General features: G+C 35.3%; 2 protein-coding genes across 2 annotated transcripts in view; one reads left to right on the top strand and one right to left on the bottom strand.

Moving 5' to 3' along the window:
- The first annotated feature begins 2794 nt into the window (after positions 1–2794).
- LOC131907796 (olfactory receptor 4C6-like) lies at positions 2795–3703 on the top strand. Its single transcript, XM_059258889.1, has one exon. The coding sequence runs from the start codon at positions 2795–2797 to the stop codon at positions 3701–3703; it is 909 nt and encodes a 302-aa protein (XP_059114872.1).
- Positions 3704–15224: 11521 nt separating this feature from the next.
- The window catches only part of LOC131907795 (fibrous sheath-interacting protein 2-like), a 79940-nt gene continuing 72374 nt past the window's right edge, over positions 15225–22790 (bottom strand). Inside the window, exons 20-23 of the mRNA XM_059258888.1 lie at positions 22582–22628; positions 19354–19397; positions 16668–16737; positions 15225–15421 (exon numbers count right to left, since the gene is read on the bottom strand). Coding sequence (XP_059114871.1) covers positions 15285–15421; positions 16668–16737; positions 19354–19397; positions 22582–22628 — 298 coding nt within the window. The 3' untranslated portion in view covers positions 15225–15284. The remainder of the gene's footprint in view (positions 15422–16667; positions 16738–19353; positions 19398–22581; positions 22629–22790) is intronic.

Raw genomic sequence — 22790 nt, 5'->3', positions numbered from 1 at the left:
TGGTTTTATACATTATAATTTCATGATCCCTTTAACCCTAATGAAGTTATTTTTGCTTCTAATAAAAATCCCTTAGTTTCATGAAACAAAAAGGAATTGATGGAATATTTATTATATAATAATTATATTACATACAATTATTTATTATATATAGACATTTATTACAGGGATATAGAAATTTAGCTGTGCTCCTGAATGATCACAGTGTCTCATAGAATGTGTAGGCTCTAAAATTTTATCTAGAGAAAAAAATAACTCACTTACACACACACACACACACACACACACACACACACACACACACACTGTTAGAACTGAGAAAGAAATAGCATCCATAGATATGTTTCCTGTAATTCAAAAGCTAGGGCATAGCACATTACTGACTCTGTTGCCCTGAAGATGGTACAATCAACTCACAACTAGAAATGAATGCTCGCTATGTGGTGGTTTCTGAGTCTGTTAATGAACTTACTTACAGAAAACAAAATAGATGCAGGCTTTACTACGTGAAATGTTTTCAGAAAGGTGTTTTTTAATATATAATGATAATGAAGATTAAAATGGTATAATTTATAAACTAAATGGCTATAAAGAACAAAAGGAAACAGAAAAAACAGCTCTTTACTGTATTAGTGATAGCAATACAGTTTTAGAAGCAGACTAGGTTAAAATTGACTCACAGGTGATTATTCATAGAATTAATTTTAAAATTCTATTTTAAGATTTTCTTTCAAGACTACTGAAGTCAAATTCATTAATCTGTGTTTGTACATCTGCACATGTACACTAATTAACAAAGCTATTACAGTATTATTGAAATAACCGATAATTAAAATCGCAAATTCTCTTATAGTCATAGTGACTGCTATTTGAACAAATACTAAGATTTTTTAAATCTATGTTATTAATCAGCAATTCAGTATTTCTAAATAAATTGCACAGTTAAAAGAATAAAACAGTGCTAATAAATTATATATCTGAGAGCTACTGAAGAAAATAACACTTACATCCTGGTGTTAATGACTAGAAATCCTTGTTTTTTAATCTGTGCTACAAACTGTCCCTTTGTCCCACCTGGGGGCCTTTGCTCATGGTGCTCCTCTCATGGGGATAGTCCCTCATTTCTCTTCACCACAAACTCGAGTGGAGCCTTAAGTCTTTTTTTTTCCTTTACATTTATTTATTTAAGTTATTAATGTTGACATGAAGCTTATGAGTTTTCTCTCTTCTAAAGAAAGAGGTCACAGCTAAAAAGATTATGAAGCACTTATCTTCATAAATCCTCAAGGAAAGTTAGGATAGAAATATATAGCAAAGAAAACATTAAAAAACATGAATTGAAATTATCCTCAACTTCATTAAAATAGTCATGTTAAGTGCTACTTTGGAGCTGGAGAGACTGCTTAGCAGTTAAGAACATTTGCTGATCTTGCAGAAGACCCAGGTTCAGGTTCAGTGCTCAAATGGTTAATCATAATCTTTTGTGACTCCCATCTCGTCTTCTTACTCCCTCTTTGGGCTTCTGAAGTCAATAAACATATGTAGAGGACACATATTGTTGCAGGTAAAACACTCAAACTCATACAATAAAAATAAAATGAAAATGTATTACCTCAGTGACACACACTGAAGGAAATAGCACAAAGTACTGCTAGAGCTGTCATTGAGAACTAAACTGGAAATTCATGGTATTGTTTATTTCTCCATTTGTCTAAAATTTCTAAATATGTATAAATAGTCATATTTCTAAATATGCTTAGGCATATCTCAAAAGTCCTTAGGGAAATGATGATGGACATTTGTAGATGGGCCAGTATGAGCATTACATAGGCCTCACAACTTGTAATTTTCTTTGAATGTATAAAATGTATTGAAGTATATTGAAAACTACTGTTTTCATACTAATTTCTTAGAAAGTATGAGAAATTTGAGAAAGTAACAACCTTTAAGAATTTCTCTTTGAAGGCCCTATGTGGTGGTACATATCTTTAATCTCAATGATCGGGAGAAAAAGGAAGGATTTTGAGGACAACCTGGTCTACATAGTGAGTTCCAGGCCAACTAGAGATGCCTAGTGAAACACTGTTTCAAAAATAAATAAATTTTTTTTCAGAGGATATGAAAGATAATGTCATGCATGTCGATACAACTACAAACATGTAAAACAATTCAGTGGGTAAAGTATTCAAGCTGCTGAAGGTGATGACAATCTCTTAACATAGCCAATGTCCAATCCTTAATGCTGTGAATGCTAAATGGTAAGCTGTCAAAAAAGACCTAGAGAAGCATTATTGATAGAAAGTGTTCCGTTTCAAGCTATAAAACACTGCCCTTACATTAAGGCTTTACATTGGGTGACATTACATTAGGGCCTTACACTACTGGCCTTACATTAGTTTCGCTATTATGGCTAGGTGTCCTAGCTGTGGGTCCTCAATGCCTTTATCTGTCTCAGAGAAATCCAGTAATCTTGCTAGAAAAGAAATGGGTCTCAGAACATCACATCATAATAACATTCAAAATGGTGGGAGATGGAGAAATGGATCGAGTTTATTAAAACTGGAGAAAAGTCACTGGGAAAACATGAACTAAGTAACTTTTAAATAATACTTTATATTGTACAATTTTTGGTACCTAAAGCTTCGAGGAAGAATAAATGAATTAAAACAAATATGTTCCCTTGGTGGCTAGAAACACAAAATTGCAAACAACAACTAATTACAAACATATGGGATTTTTGTTTGTTTTTTTAGGATTTACAAGTTTCAGTTGGAATTCACCTAAAACAAGATAAATGGGAAATCACAACGTGATAGAGTTCATTCTTTTGGGTCTTACAAAGAACTCAGAGCTTCGGAAGCTGCTTGCTGCTGTGTTTCTCATCATGTATGTGGTCATGGTGTTGGGAAATATGCTCATCGTAGTAACCATGATCACAAGTCAGAGTCTGAGATCACCAATGTACTTTTTCCTCACATTCTTGTCCCTAGTAGATGTCACCTTTTCTTCTGTCATTGCCCCAAAGCTGATTGTAGACTCCCTTTCTGAGAAGACTATCATTTCTTTTGAAGGATGCATGACCCAGCTCTTCGCAGCACATTTTTTTGGAGGTGTGGGGATTATCATCCTCATTGTGATGGCCTATGATCGCTATGTAGCCATCTGCAAACCTCTGCACTACATGACCATCATGAGTCCTCGGATGTGTTGTATGCTGTTGGGAGGAGCTTGGGTAGGAGGATTTGCACATGCAACCATTCAGCTTCTTTTCATGTATCAGATACCTTTCTGTGGCCCCAATATCATAGATCACTTTTTATGTGATTTGTTTCAGTTACTGATGCTGGCCTGCATGGACACCCATACCCTGGGTCTCATTGTCATCTTCAACAGTGGAGTGATGTGTGTGGCCATCTTCCTTATTCTAATTGCCTCTTACATAACCATCCTGTGTTCTCTGAAAACTCATACCTCTGAAGGAAGAAAGAAAGCCTTATCTACCTGTGGCTCTCATTTTACAGTGGTTGTATTGTTTTTTGTGCCATGCATTTTCTTGTATGTGAGGCCTGTGTCAACCTACTCCATAGACAAGGCAATGATTGTATCTGAGTCAATTGTCACACCCATGTTGAACCCCTTGATCTACACATTGAGAAATTCAGAGGTAAAAAATGCCATGAAGAAACTTTGGATGAGACAGTAGCTTCTGTTGCCATGATGTCAAAACTACATATGCTTTCCATAAGCATTCCTTCTTTCAAGAACTTATGAACCGTGTCACTGTCCATTCTCTACTCATTTAGAAAATTGTTTTGAGATTTAAGAATATCTATAATTTATTTATATTCCTGCTTGACACCATTTTACCTTGGAATCACCTTGTCTTTTTCTAGATTTTTCTGATTAAACTTGATATTAGAATTCATGTTATAACATCCTCAGGCCACTGCATTCCTTCTTTACACACCAGACAAGTCAGGGCTTTTTAGTTATCCAAGAGACATGCAAGCATTTTCTGTCCTCAATGCCTTTTCTTTCCTCTCCCTTGAAATCATCATCCTTGTCAGGTAGTTTCTTGCTAACTGCTCATCTTATATAAATTCTATATATTATTCCCTTAGTGAAGCTTTTCCCATGATTCTATCCAAAGCACCATCCATTCCTTCCCTCTTTTTACTCAATCTCTTCATTTTCTTAAGAGTAATATCTTTTAAAGTGATTTTATCTTTTTATAATTTCCATCTCTGGAGCTGATATCTGTGCAAGAAATCCATTTTTGTTGTTGCTTATGGCTTGGTACTTATTAAGCTTTAACTGATATGATATCTCCAAGTTATAGAAAATAAAATATTTTTCTATAACCTAATTAACAGGTTAGGGGAACAAGAGTATCAACAAGTAATTAGAAAACATAATTATATAAGATCATTAGCAAAGAATTTTGAAAATAGAAGTCTAGGGTCATTTCTTAGAAAATTCTTCATATTTGAAGTGGTTGGAGAACAAATTCAGTGTCAGGTGTTTCTGATGATCTCTTTTCTTTGTGATGTCTTTAGTGTAAGCGATTATTACATTAAAAATATCAAAGTGCATCTGATTATTGCTGTGACATATCTATTTTTGGCCACTGTTGCCAAATTTAGAGTAAGAATCAGACAGAAAAATCAGAACGAGAAAATTTAAAAACTAATCTTGCTACAAATATAGCGAGGTGAAATTTGTGGAACAGATCATGTGGTAATTAAAAAGAAATTGCATGTTTTTCACTGGGACACTAAGAAGAGTTACCTTGAAGAATTTGAGTATTGGTTTGACTGCACCCATCACTTCCTCCAAGATATAAAATTGTAAACTTATTTGAAAGATCCACCATTGAGAAGAGAGATCCTTACAAAAATCCTGCCTGTACTGATTTACATGAAAAATGGGTTTAGCCATCCAAGCAAGTAGTCAGAAGATGGAGGTCCACAAAAGTAATATCTGCTTCTTCAGCTGCAGAGAAACCTCAGTATTTCCCCTCTAATAAATGTTTTTGTTTTTTTTTTCTGGCATGCAGAATACAAGGATTAAGGTGTTATGAAAATTTTTACTATATTTAAAAACAAAGTTTGGGAGTTTAGACAAAGTTGAATGAGTCAGTTTCCCTAAGAGTTAACTGTGTGAAGTTGTAAATGTGAAGCCTAAGCTTCAATAAACTGCAATGTTCTGGAAATGCAAGAAATATTCAGCATCTGGCAAGAAATGTTTTAGGGCAGTCAAGGAGTGGGATCATGTGGTCTATAAATAGCAAGAACCAAAAAAAGCATGACCACTAAAGTCTGTTGGTAATGCATATAATGATGCCACATGCCCTGACAATGGACACAAATTCAGATGAGAGGACTCTCTCATCATAAATCAGTCCACTATGATTTTCATCTGTGATATCTCCTCTTCCCACTGTCTGGATCCCTTCTTCACTCAGTTCCAGCCTACAGTTACACAAATTCAGTACATACTTTTTAATGTAAATATCCACTTGACTGTCACTTTCAACTCTCCAAGTCTTTGTGCAAATGTGAATCCCTCTAGTAAATTTATCCTGAGCACCAGCCTAAAATGTTGACTACTTCCCAGCCCAAGTGATCCTGACCACCATTCTCCATTTGTTGTTTGTATGTAGCACATACAAAATTTCTAAGAAAACATGTATCAACTTACTTGTAGATATAATATTTATTTCAATATTTCTTAGAGAAAATTTAGATCACCAGGCAAGAAAAAATATGCCTTGCATACTGTGTTATCTCAGGTGCTTTGATTGGCACAAAATAGTTGCTTCTGTCATATTTGTTGGAACAATGTATAAATATATAGAACATTTATAGAAACAAATAATGGAAAAACAGTATAGTCATATCTAGGTTACAGATGGTAAAAATAAAACAAACTAAAGTGAATCTGTAGTAGACGTTGGGTCATTCAATTATTTGAATGACTTTGAAGAACTTTCAAAGTAATTCCAGAACATTTTTGTGGTAATATTTTATTTGTGCTGAAATGTGGTGATTTTTATTTGTATGTTAATAAATAAAGTTTGCCTGGAGATCAGAGGAAATAGCAAGCCTTTATTACAAAAGTCAGGCAGTGGTAGCACACACCCTTAATCCTACCACTTAATAGACAGGGTCTCTGTGTATTCAAGGCTACACTGGGAACAGAGCCAAGTATGGTGACACCTACCTTTAATCCCAGTACCAACCATAGAGACCTGGAGGTCTTTACAGACAGGCAATGATAAGGAAGTGAGGCAGCTGGGCTAAGAGCCAATGAGAGGGCAGAAAAGCAAGGCAATAAAGGCTCAAGTTAGCAGGAAGTAGCTCACATTTTGGAAGATACAGAGCTGGTGTGGTAAGGTGGTTGGTGGTTCTCACTATTTCTCTGATATCAAAGGCTTTCACCCCTGTATATAGCTCCATGTTCTCTATTTAATAAGACTGCTTAGAAATTCATCTACATTTGGCCCACAACATGGGGCACAAATTCATTAAAAAACTGTTGGTGACCTTACAGGCCAGGGGTTACAGGCCTGTAGATCAGCTAGAGCTACAAGTGATCTGGGCTATATTCAGCCAGAGCTGCACTGCAAATGTCCATAGCTGCAAGCAGCCAGACTGCTTGTAGGGATACAGAGGTCCTGAGGCCCAGTACGTCTCAGGCCAGAAAACATGGTTGGACTTTCTTTCTCCTGGTAGCTAGTAGTTCTCTCTCTCTCTCTCTCTCTCTCTCTCTCTCTCTCTCTCTCTCTCTCTCTCTCTCTCTCTCTTTCTCTGTCTCTCTCTGTCTCTGTCTCTGTCTCTCTGTCTCTGTCTCTCTCTCTCTGGAAAGTCCCATTTTGGACTGTTATCACACTAGATAGCTGCTTTGAAATTCCCTTGGACTTCTACTGTTCTACACAGACTTGGTAAGTCAATTAAGACTAAAAGGAAAAACTAGCTAAAAGAAATGAGAAATATTTTTACATTGAAATGAAATTGGTCTTTGATAACACATTAGGCAATCTAAAAATGGAACAATTAAATGAGAGGACAATTAATGTTATGGGATGTATGTAACATCAATTATGAATATTACTTGTTTAATTATCCTTATTTTAGTATTTAAAAGGTTGGTCAATTTAAGTACCAAGATAAAAGCTTTAGAAAAACTTGTTAAAATGAATTATTGAGAAATTCAGACCCAGACAGAAGAATTTAGAATTATTTTAGGACTGAATTATACAGTCACAGAGAGACAGCCTGTTTTCAAACAATCAAACTAAATTTATCCTGTAGCCTTACAGAAACTACCTGCTCAAGGGCATGTACAAGCTAATTGGACTCCAGTGGAAATGTTAGATTTAAGGAGATATAGGGAAGCTATACTATCATGTCATGCATTCTCCATTCATAAAGCAAATGTTAAACTTGTGGTCAACTTGTAATAGGATTATTCCTCAGGGCTGGAAAGAATTGATTACAGCTGTCCTGGACGAGTTATAGTGAAGAACCTGGCTTAAGGAGGAGGCTAAGACAATAGAAAACCAATGTAGAACTAGAGGTGTAGAAGTTTCCCAGGATCAGCTTCTGAGGAAGAAGGCAAATATGCTGATATACAAAGACAATGTTTATATGACAACCAATCCTTAATTCTATGCTGCATGGCAGCCATGAATGCATGGGACAGAATTGAGGAAGCAGGGAAAAAACTTGAATCATTCACAAAAGTTATACAGAGCCCCAGAGAATCCTTCATGGATTTCTTACAAAGGCTGTCTTCAGCAGAAAATGGAATGATACCGAATTCAGAAGCTAGACAGATAATAATTGAATCTTTGGCTTTTGAGAATGTGAATGCAGCATGCAAAAGAATAATCAGGCCATTAAAGGCAAGATCAACACCATTGGAGGATTGGAACCAGAACACAATTAATATTGAGTCTCATGGCCATGATGATATGTGGATAGGAGAAGTAATTTCAAAAGTTTTGAGGAAAACTGTCAGATGTTTTGGGTGTGGTAAACAAGGTCATTTGAAAGGGAGTGTTAACAGGGCATTCCTAGAAAGAATGTTTATTCAAGGAACAACAGCAACAGAATGCCCCTCCCTTCTGGATTGTGCAGAAGGTGTGGCAAGGGTAAACATTGGACCAACTAATGTAGATCAACAAGGGACAGCCAAGGTAATCCTTTGCCTCTGTCTCCAGAAGCTCCCAGAGAGGCCTCATGCAGGCCCCCACAGCAAATTCAGTTCAGACTTTTCCTTCCATCATAGAAGAAACCCCTTCTCAGAGCAATTAAATAACCAAGTGCCTATTGGAATAAACCAGGCTGCTTGGGGTGATAGAACAGCTGTAGCAGAGAGAACAGGAAAATCAGGAGAAACCATAAAGCAAATTTTTTGGCAAACTTCTGGAAATGAACAAAGACCAAAACTAAAAATACAAATAAATGACGTTTTCTTGGAAGGTTTAGTAGACAGAGGTGTGAATGTGACAATAATTGCACCAATTCAGACACACCACAACCATGTGAGGTGACCAGGCACTTGGCTAGGCTGGTGTTCTAGAGCAGTGATTCTCAACCTTCCTCATGCTATGACCCTTTAATACAGTTCCTCATGTTGTGTTGACCTCTAACCATAAAATTATTTCATCACTACTTCATAACAGTAATTTTGCTATCATAATGAATTGCAATGTAAATATCTGTGTTTTCTGATGGTATTAGGTGCATGTGAGGCAAATGAGTGCTAATTGTATTTACAATGAGAAATTATATGTAAATAAAAATGTGTTGATGTCACATTAAAGGATATTAATAACTTTAAGAACAGCCTATGCTATACTTCTTATAGTAAGTTTTGTTAATTTGCACCAAACTTTTTCACCTATAGTCTACTGAAGAAGACATTTTTATGTTATCACTTTAGATAATTATAGAAAGTGAGATACAAACTGAATAAGAATTAGAAAAAGAATGTTATATTTAGTAATAATTATTTCTGAATTTATATTTGTGTGAAGAAATTATTTTTAATTATTAATTTTATTTTTAATTATGCATATGTATGTATGCCTGTGTGTATGTACGACACTTGTGTACACATGTTCTCAGAGGTCAGAGGAGAGTATCAGATACTCTAGAGCTGGAATCACAGGCAGCTGTGGGCTTCCTGATGTGGGTGCTAGCAACCAAACTCTGAAATACTGAGCCGTCTCTTCAACCCCAAGAAACACTTGCCAAAGTATTGCTCTATATTTGTATATAGTAAATTAGCTTTCCCTGGGGTGAGAAATTTGAAGGAAAATTATTTTTCTTCTATGTTTCAATGACATTTTAGAAAAAGCAATACAGAAATAGCAAACAATAGCTTATGATCAAGACTTCAGTGTGAATGTTCTCAAGATTGAAAAGTTGGTTTTGACATTGGAAATGGGATACAATAGGCCTAGAACTGTCAAAACCATTTAAAATCAAGAATGTATGCTATTTGATGTCAAGATTTATCATCAAGAAAATGTCATGTTACTTTAATTCAGACATACCAATTGATTACAGAAAATGAAGAGTTCAGATACTGCTGTTGTCCTTACAGAACTGATAACAGCATCGAGAAAATTCAAGGTAAAATGACAGTAATTTTTATGAAAACATTATGGGAAAGTTAAGCATATGAGGTAAACACTGAATATAAAAATCTTCATTTGTACCATTTATTATATTCCATTCACGATTGAAATTTAATTCTAACAAAAATAAAGCTATGAAGTTTGCAGAATAATGAAAAATCCTTGTATCTTTGGGTTAGGTAAAGATGTTTAAGATTGTACCTAAAAGGCATAAGCCATAAAACATGAAAAATGATAAATGGGACTGTCATAATTCAAATAATTGTGCTTTTCAACAGACACTATAAGGAAATATAAAGGCAAGTTTCAGGATGGAATAAAAATGTAAAAACCTTTGTTATAAGAAGACTTGTATACAAATATAAAGAGCACACTGACACCTCCATTAGAAGAACATTAGTCAATAAGAAAGTGAAGAAATGTTTTGATCTTTTCTTTAGCCAAAGTTAAGTGAACTATAAACAAGTGAATGAAAGGATATTCAATGTCAGTAGTACCTATCCAGTTAAAACATAATAACATATCACTTGAAACTTTTGAGAGTGATTAAAATCCATAAGGACTGTCTATATCAGTAGTGGTGAGGATTGGAGTAAGGGGAATTCCTGTATTATTGGTAAGTACAAATGCATTATTAGAGGGTGGTGAGACTGTGGAAAGTGGGGCCTAGTCAGAGAACTGGGTCAGTGGATGTGTGTCCTTGAGGGATATGCCTTGTCTTGGGCTTTTCTGATTAATGGCCCTCTGCTTTCTGTCCATCAGGAGATGAGCAGTCTTTTTCTGCACATGTTTCTCTTACCATGATGTTCTGCCTCTCCAGAGATGGTAACAAGAACTACAGAATAAAAATTTCTGGAACCAGAAGCCAAAATTAGTCCTCCTCACATGGTTTTGACCATATGTGTTGTCATAGCAGTCATAGGACTAACTTACATGGTAGAAGTTTCAAAGTATTCAGACATTTTGGAAAATACTTTAAATATTTTCTATTAAAGATAAATGTAAACTTGTACTATATAATAACTTTATCCATAGGTAATTTAAATGAGTTATGAAAAAATGTATTTTCCAAAGTCATTTATATGAGTTTGCACAGTATTTTTTGCAATAGTTAAACCCATTTGATGAGTAGATAGAATGGAATATTTGTGAAAGAAAAATCATAGATATAAAAGAAGTAATTTTCAAAAATACATGTTAGATAAAAGAATGCACACAAACATATGGTATGTTTTAGGATTTCACAAACAGAAGAAGAGGAAAGTAGAAATGTTTCTATATCCAATATTTTTTGAGGCCAATCAGTAGAAGAGTGGTCTATAAGGATGACAATTTGCATCAAGATTAGATCATGGATATAGGTCATATTTCATTGTTAACTTACATTAAACATATTTTAATCAATGCATTTTATTGCTTATAGATGATAACTTCAAAAACTGAGAAGGTAAAAATATTTTTTTTTGCATTTTATCAGAATTACGTTAATTTTCTTGTTTAAAAGTAATATAATTAGCATATTGTTTCTGTTTTTATGAATAGTATATTGCTTTATTTCTTTGCTAGGTTGATTTATTAGACAGTGTTACAATGCATGGTATCTTTTAAAAATTATACTTGCTATTGGTGGCATACCATAATGTTATTTCAATTAATGTCTAGTAAATTAATTACATAGAGAAAAACTTAATTTCCATGAGTCTTTAACTTTGATAAACCACCTCACCCATTATTGGTTTATTTAGTGTTATTATTGCGATTGCTTTATTTATTCATCTTGTGACATAGCCAGATATACAAATAATAATTGGTACAATTACATGGAGAGTACAAATCAACATAAATAGTTATTTATTTTACCATACTTTTATCAACTGATGGTCCCATCAGACGAAATTTAGCTATAGGAAAGATAAAAATAACATTCATTATGTGACATGCCAGATTCAGTTCCACATCCAGCATCTGTATCTCATAATGGAATTTTCTGGGTCCAAAGACTCTGTTCACTCACTACTTCAGCGTTGCAACATATCATTGCTCATAATAGCTCATTATAATTGTTTTTTGCTTCCAAGGCCTCTATTCTAATTCTCTTACTTCATTTGAATCTTCTTTCCTTTCTTAGGTTAAGTAGGAGTCTTTGAATTTGTTTTTTTCAAATAAACTTTATTTGCTGAATTTTGTTCTCTATATTACTTATTTCTGTTTGATATCTATATTTCATTTCTTGTGATAATTTTTAGATTCATTTGTTCTTATTTTTATGAATAATTGAGAGAGATTATTTTTTCAGCTTTTTCTTCATTTTTTAATGGTGACATTTATCTGTGTAAAATTCCCCTTTAGCACTCTTTCTTTGAATCCTATCAGGTCTGATTTATTAAATTTTGATTTTCATTTTTCTCAAGACATGCTTAAAATGCATTTTTGATTTCTTCTTTGGCTCAGTCACTGTTGAAGAGAATTTTATTTAGTTTCTATGTGTTTGTGGATTTACCAAAGTACTTCTTGTTACTGGTTTCTTCACATTTCAGTACACTGTGTTCAGCAAAGATACTTGAAAACACCAATCCATGTCATCCACAAATACTGGTGAAAAGATCCTCAAAAAATGATCAGAAGATTCCAGGAGAGTTCCTGATTTTTGGTCCATAGTGGAAGTCCAAAGCTCACCCCTAATGTCAAAAAACAAATGCATCAGTGGCCAGGATGGGACAGATGAACTTGCCAGCCAGAGTAATTAATGGCAAGCAGGCAAAAGCAAAGCTTCCTTCTAGCTTTTATCTGGTCTGCTCAAAGTTTAGAGTGGCTCTTCCTCTCCAAATAATCCTACTGAGAAAATGCCTAACAATTTGCCTTTGATTTCAGAACTCATACAATTCTTGTGTACATTTTTCTCATTATATTTTTTTCTCCAAATCCCTTCTTTTACTTATTATTAATACATTTAGTATCAAAATTTTTAAAGTTTAATTAATAATTTTAATATCTGTGCTAGTAAATTTTTTCCAACATAAACCCAGACATATCTGGGAAGAGGGAATGTTAGTTGAAAAAATGTCTATGTAAGACTGGTCTGTAGGTATGTCTTGATTATTGATTGATATGGATGGACCCAGAACACCGTGGACAGTGTCACTGCTGGGCAAGGTGGTCCTGGGTTGTATAACAAAGTGGGTTAAGCAAACCCCAAGGAGCAAGGCAGTAAGACGGATTCCCCCATGGATTTTGTTGTAGTTCCTATTTCTGTGTTCTTGCCCGTTTCTATGATGGACTGTTAGCCTGAGAGTTACAAGCTATAATGAACACTTTCCTTCCCAAGTTGTTCTTGGTGGTGATGTTTATCAAAACAAAAGAAGCCTAACCATGGAAGTATCTTAGTTTCTTTTCTAACTTTACAGTGATTAAAAATAAAAGTTCAGAAATAACACTTCATAGGTAATGAGATTATATGAACTGCTGAGACATGAGCTGTCTGAATGTGCCTTAGACAGTGAACAGTCTGGTTCATAATTCTGTTGTATAACTCATATTGGCTTTGTCATCTACTTGATAACCATCATGATATGTGTCCTAAAAATTTTAAAGGAAGCCGGGCGGTGGTGGCGCACGCCTTTAATCCCAGCACTCGGGAGGCAGAGCCAGGTGGATCTCTGTGAGTTCGAGGCCAGCCTGGACTACCAAGTGAGTTCCAGGAAAGGCGCAAAGCTACACAGAGAAACCCTGTCTCGAAAAAACAAAAAAAAAAAAAAAATTTTAAAGGAAAAAAATTCACATTCAGTTCTATCAGGTACTTTGGGTTGCTTGTTTTATTAATTAAAATTTTAGTCACTTGCTGTCACAGCACAGAGATAATTACTAAGTTTAAAGTCTTATTGAAATTTCTATAGAAAAAACTTATTGTACCCAGAAGTTCAATCATTGATACTTATGGTGTATATATAAAATGGCTATAAAGATAGCTCAAATTAATTTTGAAGTTTACAATAAAGAAATGATAACTTCTTTAAGACACAAATAGTTTTATCATCTAATTTAAACACAATACTATATATATATATATATATATATATATATATATATATATATATATATATATACACACACACATATACCTTCAGGTGTATGTATTAACCAATACAGTGCTGCACTATATAAATTTTATGTACTTTAATGTTTCTATGTATTAATTAAAATCAGTCCCAAGTGAACCATTAATTAAAAACAACTGTTGCACCTAAGCTTCAAGGAACACTGTTGAAAAGAGGGCAGAAAGACTGTAGGAGCCAAAGGAGTTTGCTGTGAGGCTGAGTCTCCTGGTCATTTCAGAAGTTATACCCATAAAGTTTCGTCAACATGACTGCCCAAACCTGAGCTGAACAGGAACAACAATAAACATCCTAATGTGGAAGGGAGAAAGAATTCAAGGCTTCAATCCTTCACCAAGAACCACAGGTGACTAAGGAATGCTAAGAGCAGGAGACACAGACTTCCACAGGAAAGAGCACACTAATTGGTTATTCAATATCAAGGGGTGAGCCCTGAAATTATTCATATAAGTAACATTGTATAGAAAGGGCAGGTTATATGTATGAATATATATTTATACCTATATGCATGTAACAATATGGGAGGGTTTAGAAGGAGAAAAGGGAAAGGGGCAATGATGTGATTATAATCTAAAAAATAAAATATTGAAAAAATAATTTTATTAAAATGCAAGCTGTAGCACGACTCTTTTTTTTTTAAATTTTTATTTTGGAATACAATTCAGTTCTACATATCAGCCACAGATTCCCTTGTTCTCCCCCCTCCCGCCCCCCTCACCTTCCCCCCAGCCCGCCCCCCATTCCAATCTCCTCCAGGGCAAAGCCTTCCCCACAGACTGAGATCAACCTGGTGGACTCAGTCCAGGTAGGTCCAGTCCCCTCCTCCCATGCCGAGCCAAGGGACCCTGCATAGGCCCCAGGTTTCAAACAGCCAACTCATGCAATGAGCGTCGAGAGACAGTGTAGCACGACTCTTAACAGGTCTTATTAAAAAAATCAAACCTGAAGCCAGGTATTGGGGTGAATGCTGGAAGATCAAAGAAGCAGAACAAGCCACAGCTTCCTCACCTCGCCAATTTCTCAGCTGATGTTGTTTCCTCAGACTGAAAGCTTCTGTGTCCTCATCCAAATGGATCTCACCTGAACTGTGGCTCAAAACCCTAAAAGCTTAACCAGCTCTAGTTCTTGGTTTTCACGCCTTATATACACCTTTCTGCTTTCTGCCATCACTTCCTGGGATTAAAGGCGTGAGTCACCATGCTTGGCTGTTTCCAGTGTGGCTTTGAACTCACAGAGATCCGGATCGATCTCTGCCTCCCAAGTGATAGGATTAAAGGCGTGTGTGCCACCATTTTCTGGCCTCTATGTCTATCTAGTGGCTGTTCTGTCCTCTGACCCCAGATAAGTTTATTAGGATGCACAATATATCGGGTGACACAATATATCACCACAACAAGCCTTTACTATACCTTTAATTAAAGTATGTATTTTAAGTTGAACTAGTATAATAATTGGACAGTATGTTCTACTTTAAAAATCATTTTATTTTATAGGGAATCACAATTTTATCAAGTGGAGAAGCTCTAGTGCTTATCCTGGTGGGGTGGTGAGGACGATTTTGGAATACTGCCGCTTGATCGGGAGAACACCTTTGACAGAGTTGAAGATACCTTTGCCAGCACTCTAGATCCTTGCTTGGAAATAGTGCTCTTGGAATTTTCTGTGGGAAAAAGATAATATTAATGAACTGAGAGATAATTGAAGTTGTTACATTACAGCAATGATTTAGAATTCAGAAGTTGGCATTTGTATATTAATCTGTGCAAGCACAGTTATGGTGTTTTCTCTTAACTTCTTCTGCTCCGCTAAGGAATCGTGCAGAGTAATGTCCTCATTTATGGACTATGAACTCTGGTGAGGTCAAAGACTTTGCTTGAGACTATACAGGCATAATGAGTCTAAGCTAGGAACATGCTTCAGTAATTTTATCTCCATGGTGCAGTAGTATCCACTTGACCTTGAGGCATCTCCAGGTAAGTGTGCAAAGTCCACTTTTTGTCCCTCCTGAAATCTATTTGGAAATGCCTAATGAGCTGAACATGGAGATACATTTCAGTGCTCTGTGTGTGGGTTTTATTTTATAGTGCTCAAGTGTAAGAAGAAATATATTAAAATGCTGTAGTTCCTCTATTTTGTGTAAATTTCCCTTTGAAAGTCCATAGGTATATTTCTTTTTTAAGTAAGATATGATGTACAGATAAAGAAACTGTCAGTATTTGGATTCAGTTTTCGGTATCAACTATTAATTGCCTGAGTCTTTTAGCAAATATCTCAATTTATAATAACATGTAATAGAACTTGAAAACACATAAGATGTCAAAACTCAACATTTTCCTAACTGCAATATATAATTTCAAAAGTTAGGAATCTTTCCTTAAATATCTATATTTAGTTTCTCTTTTTCAAAAAAGAAAGAAAGAATGCTCTGAAAAGGCTGCTAGGAATCTAGCATTCAGTGACCACAGTCCTTATTCCACTTCTAATTACATTATCCATCTTGCTCAGGAAGCCATACTTTCTTGTGAACCATGCTGCTTCTGAATGACCATAGGCCCTAAAAATCCCAGGGTTCTATGTAGCTCAGCAGCTATGTGACTTTGGAGAACTCGTTATGGTTTTTCTTCTCAATTATTCCCATTTCATTCTTTGGTAACAAATGGATAATTGCAACCTAACAAATGTTAGTTACACCATCTGTTACCCCTTGGTGTCCAACATTAAAGACAATTATATAATAATCTATAGATTTTTATACAAATAGTATCATTATTATATCAATCCCATATTAATAATGTACAAGACAAGGGCCACTCATCCTGGAAAGATCAATGATAAAAATGTCTACATTCACAATAATTAATAAGAGTTTTATTTCATTTGTGTTTAAAAGTTACTGCATTTTGTACCTGAAATGTGTTCCTTTGAGGGACGTGTACTGCTGGTCACTCTTTTTGATCCTTCAAAGATGGTGACACACTGCCAAGACAAATTGGCATAGTTAGATCTTTAGGCAGTCAAGATTACATATGCCAAGAAATACCCAAATATATATCTACCATTACACAATTTCATGCAAGTGAAATCTGTATTCTTCTGCTTCAAATAAGTCCACTCTAAGACTCAGGCAGGTGAACTTTTCCATTTATATTATTGAGGATTTGTCTTGTGACAGGTGATGACCTTGGCTATAACCCCATGACAACCAAAGGCTGAGTCCTGTTGACTCTTAGAAAATGTCTACCTCTTCTTCTGCATTTACTGCAATACCTTGCAAACATGTTTCTGAGACTGGATAAAATGATAAGGGAGAAGCCAAAATGCTTCACTTTGCAACTCTCAATTTCTTCTGTGTAAAGTTTAGCAATTTACAGGTTCTGAAACAATAGAGTCATTTGTTTTGGTATTTCTAGGAACATGCCAGATGCTAGGCTTTTTTTTTTTGAGACATGTGTCATTTTTCTGAATAAAGAAGAGTAACTGTTCCTGAAAGGCAAGATATGGCCACTACCAAGACTCAAGTTCTCAAAATCTTTTGTCTATATAACTTCAACTACTAAAGAGAAACTTCAGTCAGACATGTAGGTACTGCCTTGCCTAAGTCTCTCTTTCTATAATAATTCCCCTTAGCTTTTGACCCTTAACAGACCCTCTCCCTTTAATCAGCTGGTTATAATGCCCTAGGGCTCTTGTCTCCCTGTGTGTTACGTTTCATGCTCCTTAGGATTGCATTCACTTCCAAAGAACAGAAACAAAACAACAGGTCCACTCCACAGTTTTCATCTGCTTGGAAGCTTTATGTCCTCTGGTAAGAAAGAATAATTCTCTTTCAGAATTTTAGGTGGCCTTTTATTTTCATGACTGACACTGTCATGGTAGCAGAAAAAACAACCCGTTCCCTACCACTATGGGATAAGTATCAAGGCCTTCTAAGCAAACTTCATTTTATCTTTTCTTTCTATGAAATTTCAGAATTGTGCCAGGAAATTTTTAAAGAATGTTTAAGAAATGGTATTGACTGCTCTTTGAGATTTGATTTCCCATTCTGAACTTCTATTATTTATTTTCAAATCCTCACTATTGTCCACAGTTTCAGTTGTAATCAACTAGTGGATATGTGTGAGTGAAGGGTACTTATGCAACTTTATTTAGAAATGCACCGAGTAACAATTTTAACAATAGTTTGGGTATGGAAAAGGTAACAAACAAGGAAAGTACAACAGTGGAAGAGTGTAGACTCGCTAGGAATTCAGCGTCAGTCAAAGAATGTTAATGACTTTCAGACTAGAACTTCAGGGCCTCTCTTCTATTGACATATAATTTTATTTTCTGCAAGGTATGAATTAAATGAGGTTGGAGATTGCTAAATAGATGCTTACATTCATAAATAAAGATTATGTTGACTGTAGAAGGGACTGGTTTCTTCGGAAAATTGGCAAAAATATCTTTAAGTGTGATACAGGATTTTATGAAATTGGGTCTGAACATTGTACTATATTGTAATACTGGAAAGTTGCTGAGTGGCTGGGGAGTTTGTAATTCTGTATTATTGAATGTACTATAAATAATGAAACTGGATTAAAATAAACCAGGAAGACACCGTGAAAAATAATGAAACAAAGAATTACATCAGGATCTATTAAAAGGGTTCAGGAAGAGGAATGTTCCTCAGTCCACACCATATAGTAGTTAGCTGTATGTGAGGAGTCAGTCTGAGTGGAAGCCCATGAACTGTGGACTGGTTTCTGTGGAGGCCCCATGGGACTGGACTAGGCCCTCTGGATATGGAAGACGGTTGTTCGGCTTGAACTGTTTGCGGGGCACCCAGGCAGGGGGATCGGGATCTGTCCCTGGTCTATGGGCACGCTTCTGGAACCCGGTGCCTGTGGTGTGACACCTTGCACAGCCTTGGTGCAGTGGGAAGGGGCTTGGACCTGCCTAGGCTCAGTGTGCTGGGCTCTGCTGACTCCCCATGGGAGACCTCGATTTGGGGGATGTGGGAATGCGGGGTGGCTTGGGAAAGAGGGCTGGATGGGTGGGAGGAGGGAGGAGGGGGGATCCGCGGATAGTATGTGGAGTGAGTAGAAAATTTCTTAATAAAGAAAAATGAAAGAAAAAAAAAAGAGTGAGTCTGTAGAAACATGGAAACATGGGTGAAGCTAGGCATTCATAGCCTTCTTGACTCATCTTTGAAGTTACCCTAAATGTCCTGTCTCCATCTCCCACATCATCACAGGACCCTTAGCCCTAGGCAGAATCAAGTAACTCACCCCTTTAGGCTTTTCTTCAGAATCAGAACAAGCTATTAATGGAATTGTAGTTAGGTGTTGAGAATCAGTGGCTTATTCTACCCACCCAAACAATGAATTCTTATTAAAATCCAACGATCAAACCCTTTTGTAAAGGGTTTTTTCAGATATTAAGGACAGGTCTCATTCAGATGGGGAGATCTGAGTGTGAAGTGATTGTGAATAAGGCAGTGTTTTCTGATGTTCCTCAATAATGTCACTCAGTCTCTGATAGAATTTAAAAATTGAGCTATTTTATAATTGAACCCCATTGTACAGAAACTAGAAGATATTGAAGACTATTTACCTGAACACAGCTTGAGTTTCCTGCTTGTGGTTGCTGAGAATGTTCTGGAAAAACCGGGAAGAAATATTTTTTCTTATATACAAACACACATACATTCATAAACACATATATACATATATTGTTGATACAAATCCAATATTTTTGCCTCAATTGATGTAATTTAGACATACAATTATTATTTTTAATGGATAGACAGTTGGGACAAATTTGAAACAAATAAGAACCCTAGAATATTAGAAATACCCTAGCTTATTTGCTTTCCACTTGGAAATTATGAAAGATGAGTATGATGTGTCAGGAGAAGCAAACTCTGTCCTTCAGTAGCTATTATGCAATGCCGCTTAATCCCTGTGCCTATTTTTTTAACCTATAAAAGAGAGATTACTTTAATGATAGTCCCTAAGTGCCTTTCCAACTTTAACATGCTTTATATTTATCTAACTACAAAATGGTAAGTGAGTCAGACATGGTGGCACACACTTTTAATCTCAGCAGAGGCAGTCTGATCTCTGTGAGTTCAAGGCCAGCCTGGTCTCTATAATGAGTTCCAGTCCAGCAAGAACTACATAGTAAGACTCTCTCTCAAAAACAAAACACATAACAGAAATAAATAAGAAAGTGATGATGTTTTAAAACAGGGAAACTTTATTGTAATACTCAGAGAAAATCTAGTGGAACTGTTTCAGATCAGAAAGCTGCTGGAGGTTCCAAGGGAGATCAACAGCATCAAAACTTAAGGGTGCAGAAATAAATTGACAAGCAACATTTCTCAGAGACCCATTTTTAGTGGGGCAACTAATCTGCTAGCACAGGATCTCTGTTGAGTCTTAACTTCATTGTTTAGAAGTGGGTGACAAATTAAATGTAACTTTTCTGACTCAGTATCCTCATACATAAAATGGGAATGAGACTATTTACTTGGACACTATCATAAGAAGACATGAGGAAATACAGCACATTCAAGTATTATGTACTCTATACATATGAAGTCATCAAAAGCCATCACAAGTGAGTATTCTGAATCATCATTTAGGAGCAATACAGATTCTGGGAAAATAGTAAAGGAAAAACTTCAAGTAAATAAGAATGATAGAGCTATCTGACAAAACTAGTAAGTTCATGATTAATTTATTGTATTTCTAAAGGATCTGATTCTACTTTAGATTGCACATGACTGCACTTACTTTTTCTTTAACATTATTGAGAATATTTGAGTTCAATATGAGGGCTAAAACTGTAAACACCAGGTTTTTTTTTAAATGTTTCTATAGTGCATAGGCTTTGTACTTCCAGGACTGTCTAGAAAGCTGTTTTGATTAAGAGGAATATAAAAATTCCAGTTATTTAAGTGGCTCAACTATTCACACTTACTTGAAGTTTTGTTTTATGTTGTATGAAACAAGGAATAAATGTGTTCAGCCAGACCTCCATTGAAATCTATACTGAAATATCCAATGGCTCACATGTTATCTCAGCTTAAATATCTAATGGATACCTTATTCTCATAACCCAAACTGTTTTCACATGCTTCCTCCACACTCCTTTAGCTTCTTCTATATCCCATATCATTCAATATTTTTAACATCTATATGCCAATATGCTGTTTTAGGCTTCAGTGGACATCAATTTAGCAAGCTCGCATTCGATAAAAAACAGTTAAGATCAAATAATTAAAACACACCATCTTTTAGAAAACTGCAGGAGAGAAAAAGAAAGCGAATATGTGGCCTATGTAAGATCACAGAAGGCAATTAATTTCCATTTCGTGGTCTTTGATCATTAGAGAGCTCTCTGGGAAAGTGAAGTGGAAAAAATCTACAGGTGAGGGAAGAATAAGACAGACTAAAGGGAAAGAAAACTCCAGAAATCATGGCAAGTGAAAGGCTTTGTAGGATTGAAGGACAGCAAAGGCATCAGGAATCAGAGTTTGCTGGATTAGAGGAAGCCACAAGGAAAATAGAGGAAGAGTTAAGAAAGACAAAAGGGGCAGTATGAGCTAATGATGGAGGGTCTTGTAACCACTGCAACGTCTTGAAATTCTGTCATTAGTAAAATTGAAAGGGACTTAACAACCTCTAGATTTATCTTATATTCTGATCATTGGATTCTTCAACTCAAGTTACCATATAAATTCCATAAGAACAGACTTTGTCAGTATTGTTTACACATGGAATATTATAAAAACAAAAATGAACTGTTTGGTGAATCTTCAGATGAATGAATGAATAAATGAGTTGGTCAGTGACAATATCAGTGAAAAAATATAAGAAATATGCATAATCCAAAAATCAAAAATTAGACAAAATGAAAGAATACACAAAATTTAATCACAGGGAATGAGGCCTTGTGTGGACTCTTAGACAAAGAGTTGGACATGTTGGACACTAATGTCCTCACCTCCTGCTTGACTGTCTTCAATAATGAAATCAAAGAATTGCATTAAGTAGTTCCTGACTGGATATTACAATCCATGATTCATAACATGGGAATCTTAGTGGTGATTACCATTATACATACAAATTATGATATGTTGATGCTGTTCAAACAGAATTATTACTAACAGTGAAAATTATTTCTACATCCAAGTTGAGAGAAGTTGTTTCATGAGTGGGTTGCAGAGCAATAGTTGGGATAAACTTGAGGCTTGAATTCAAGGGCATGCTATAGTAAAAACAATCTCTATACCTCATGTATATATTGTTTATAATTTAATCATATTGATCTCCTGAGGTATGAACTATATTGGAGTAAAACATCCTAAAAATGTGGGAAGCACTTCATACAAGCTGATATTTAAAAACAAAACAAAACAGTTCAGGCTAGCCAGATTTTGTTGTGAACAACTCAATTTTGTGTTTAAAAGGCCTTTTGCAACTTAGTAGGGGTAAGCTCTAATACAAGGAAAGCATAATTTTTCGATGAGCTAATTAATTCCAGTTCAAGTCCAGATATAATTTAGCATAACAATACATGCTTCTTTATTTATAGGAGGATTATCAATGTAAATTTATAATATCAGGTTAAATTCCTATAAGCATTTGGCTTATTTTAACAGCTGGATGAAATGATAACAAATCACTTCATTAAAGTAGATATACTTAATGGATAAGTAAATTAGCATCACTTTCAAGGTTAGTGATTAACATTTCTAAGTAGGAAATAAGTTATCAAAATAGTAAAAAAAGTTACTTTTTCATCAGTTTCTAAAAGTTAAGAAAAATATCCAACCTTCTAGTGCATTAGCCTTTGGATCTGGTTTAAACTCTTCTGCTTCACTAAAATAAAATAAAAAAAAAATTTTTAATGTGTATATTTAACAAATGAAGAAGCTACTGGTTAACAACAATCTGTCATTCTCTACATGGAAGCAAACTTGGGATAGCATGTTGCTAAAATTCAAAATGGAATGAGAATGATTTATGAATTACTTTTCCCCA

This window comes from Peromyscus eremicus, chromosome 4 (assembly GCF_949786415.1).
Source record: "Peromyscus eremicus chromosome 4, PerEre_H2_v1, whole genome shotgun sequence".
NCBI classification, from domain to species: domain Eukaryota; kingdom Metazoa; phylum Chordata; class Mammalia; order Rodentia; family Cricetidae; genus Peromyscus; species Peromyscus eremicus.
This window is presented reverse-complemented; position numbering and strand designations above follow the sequence as displayed.

Excerpts from the sequence above, each read along its gene's own strand:
- LOC131907796 (XM_059258889.1), top strand. The coding sequence starts at position 2,795 with ATGGGAAATCACAACGTGATAGAGTTCATTCTTTTGGGTCTTACAAAG.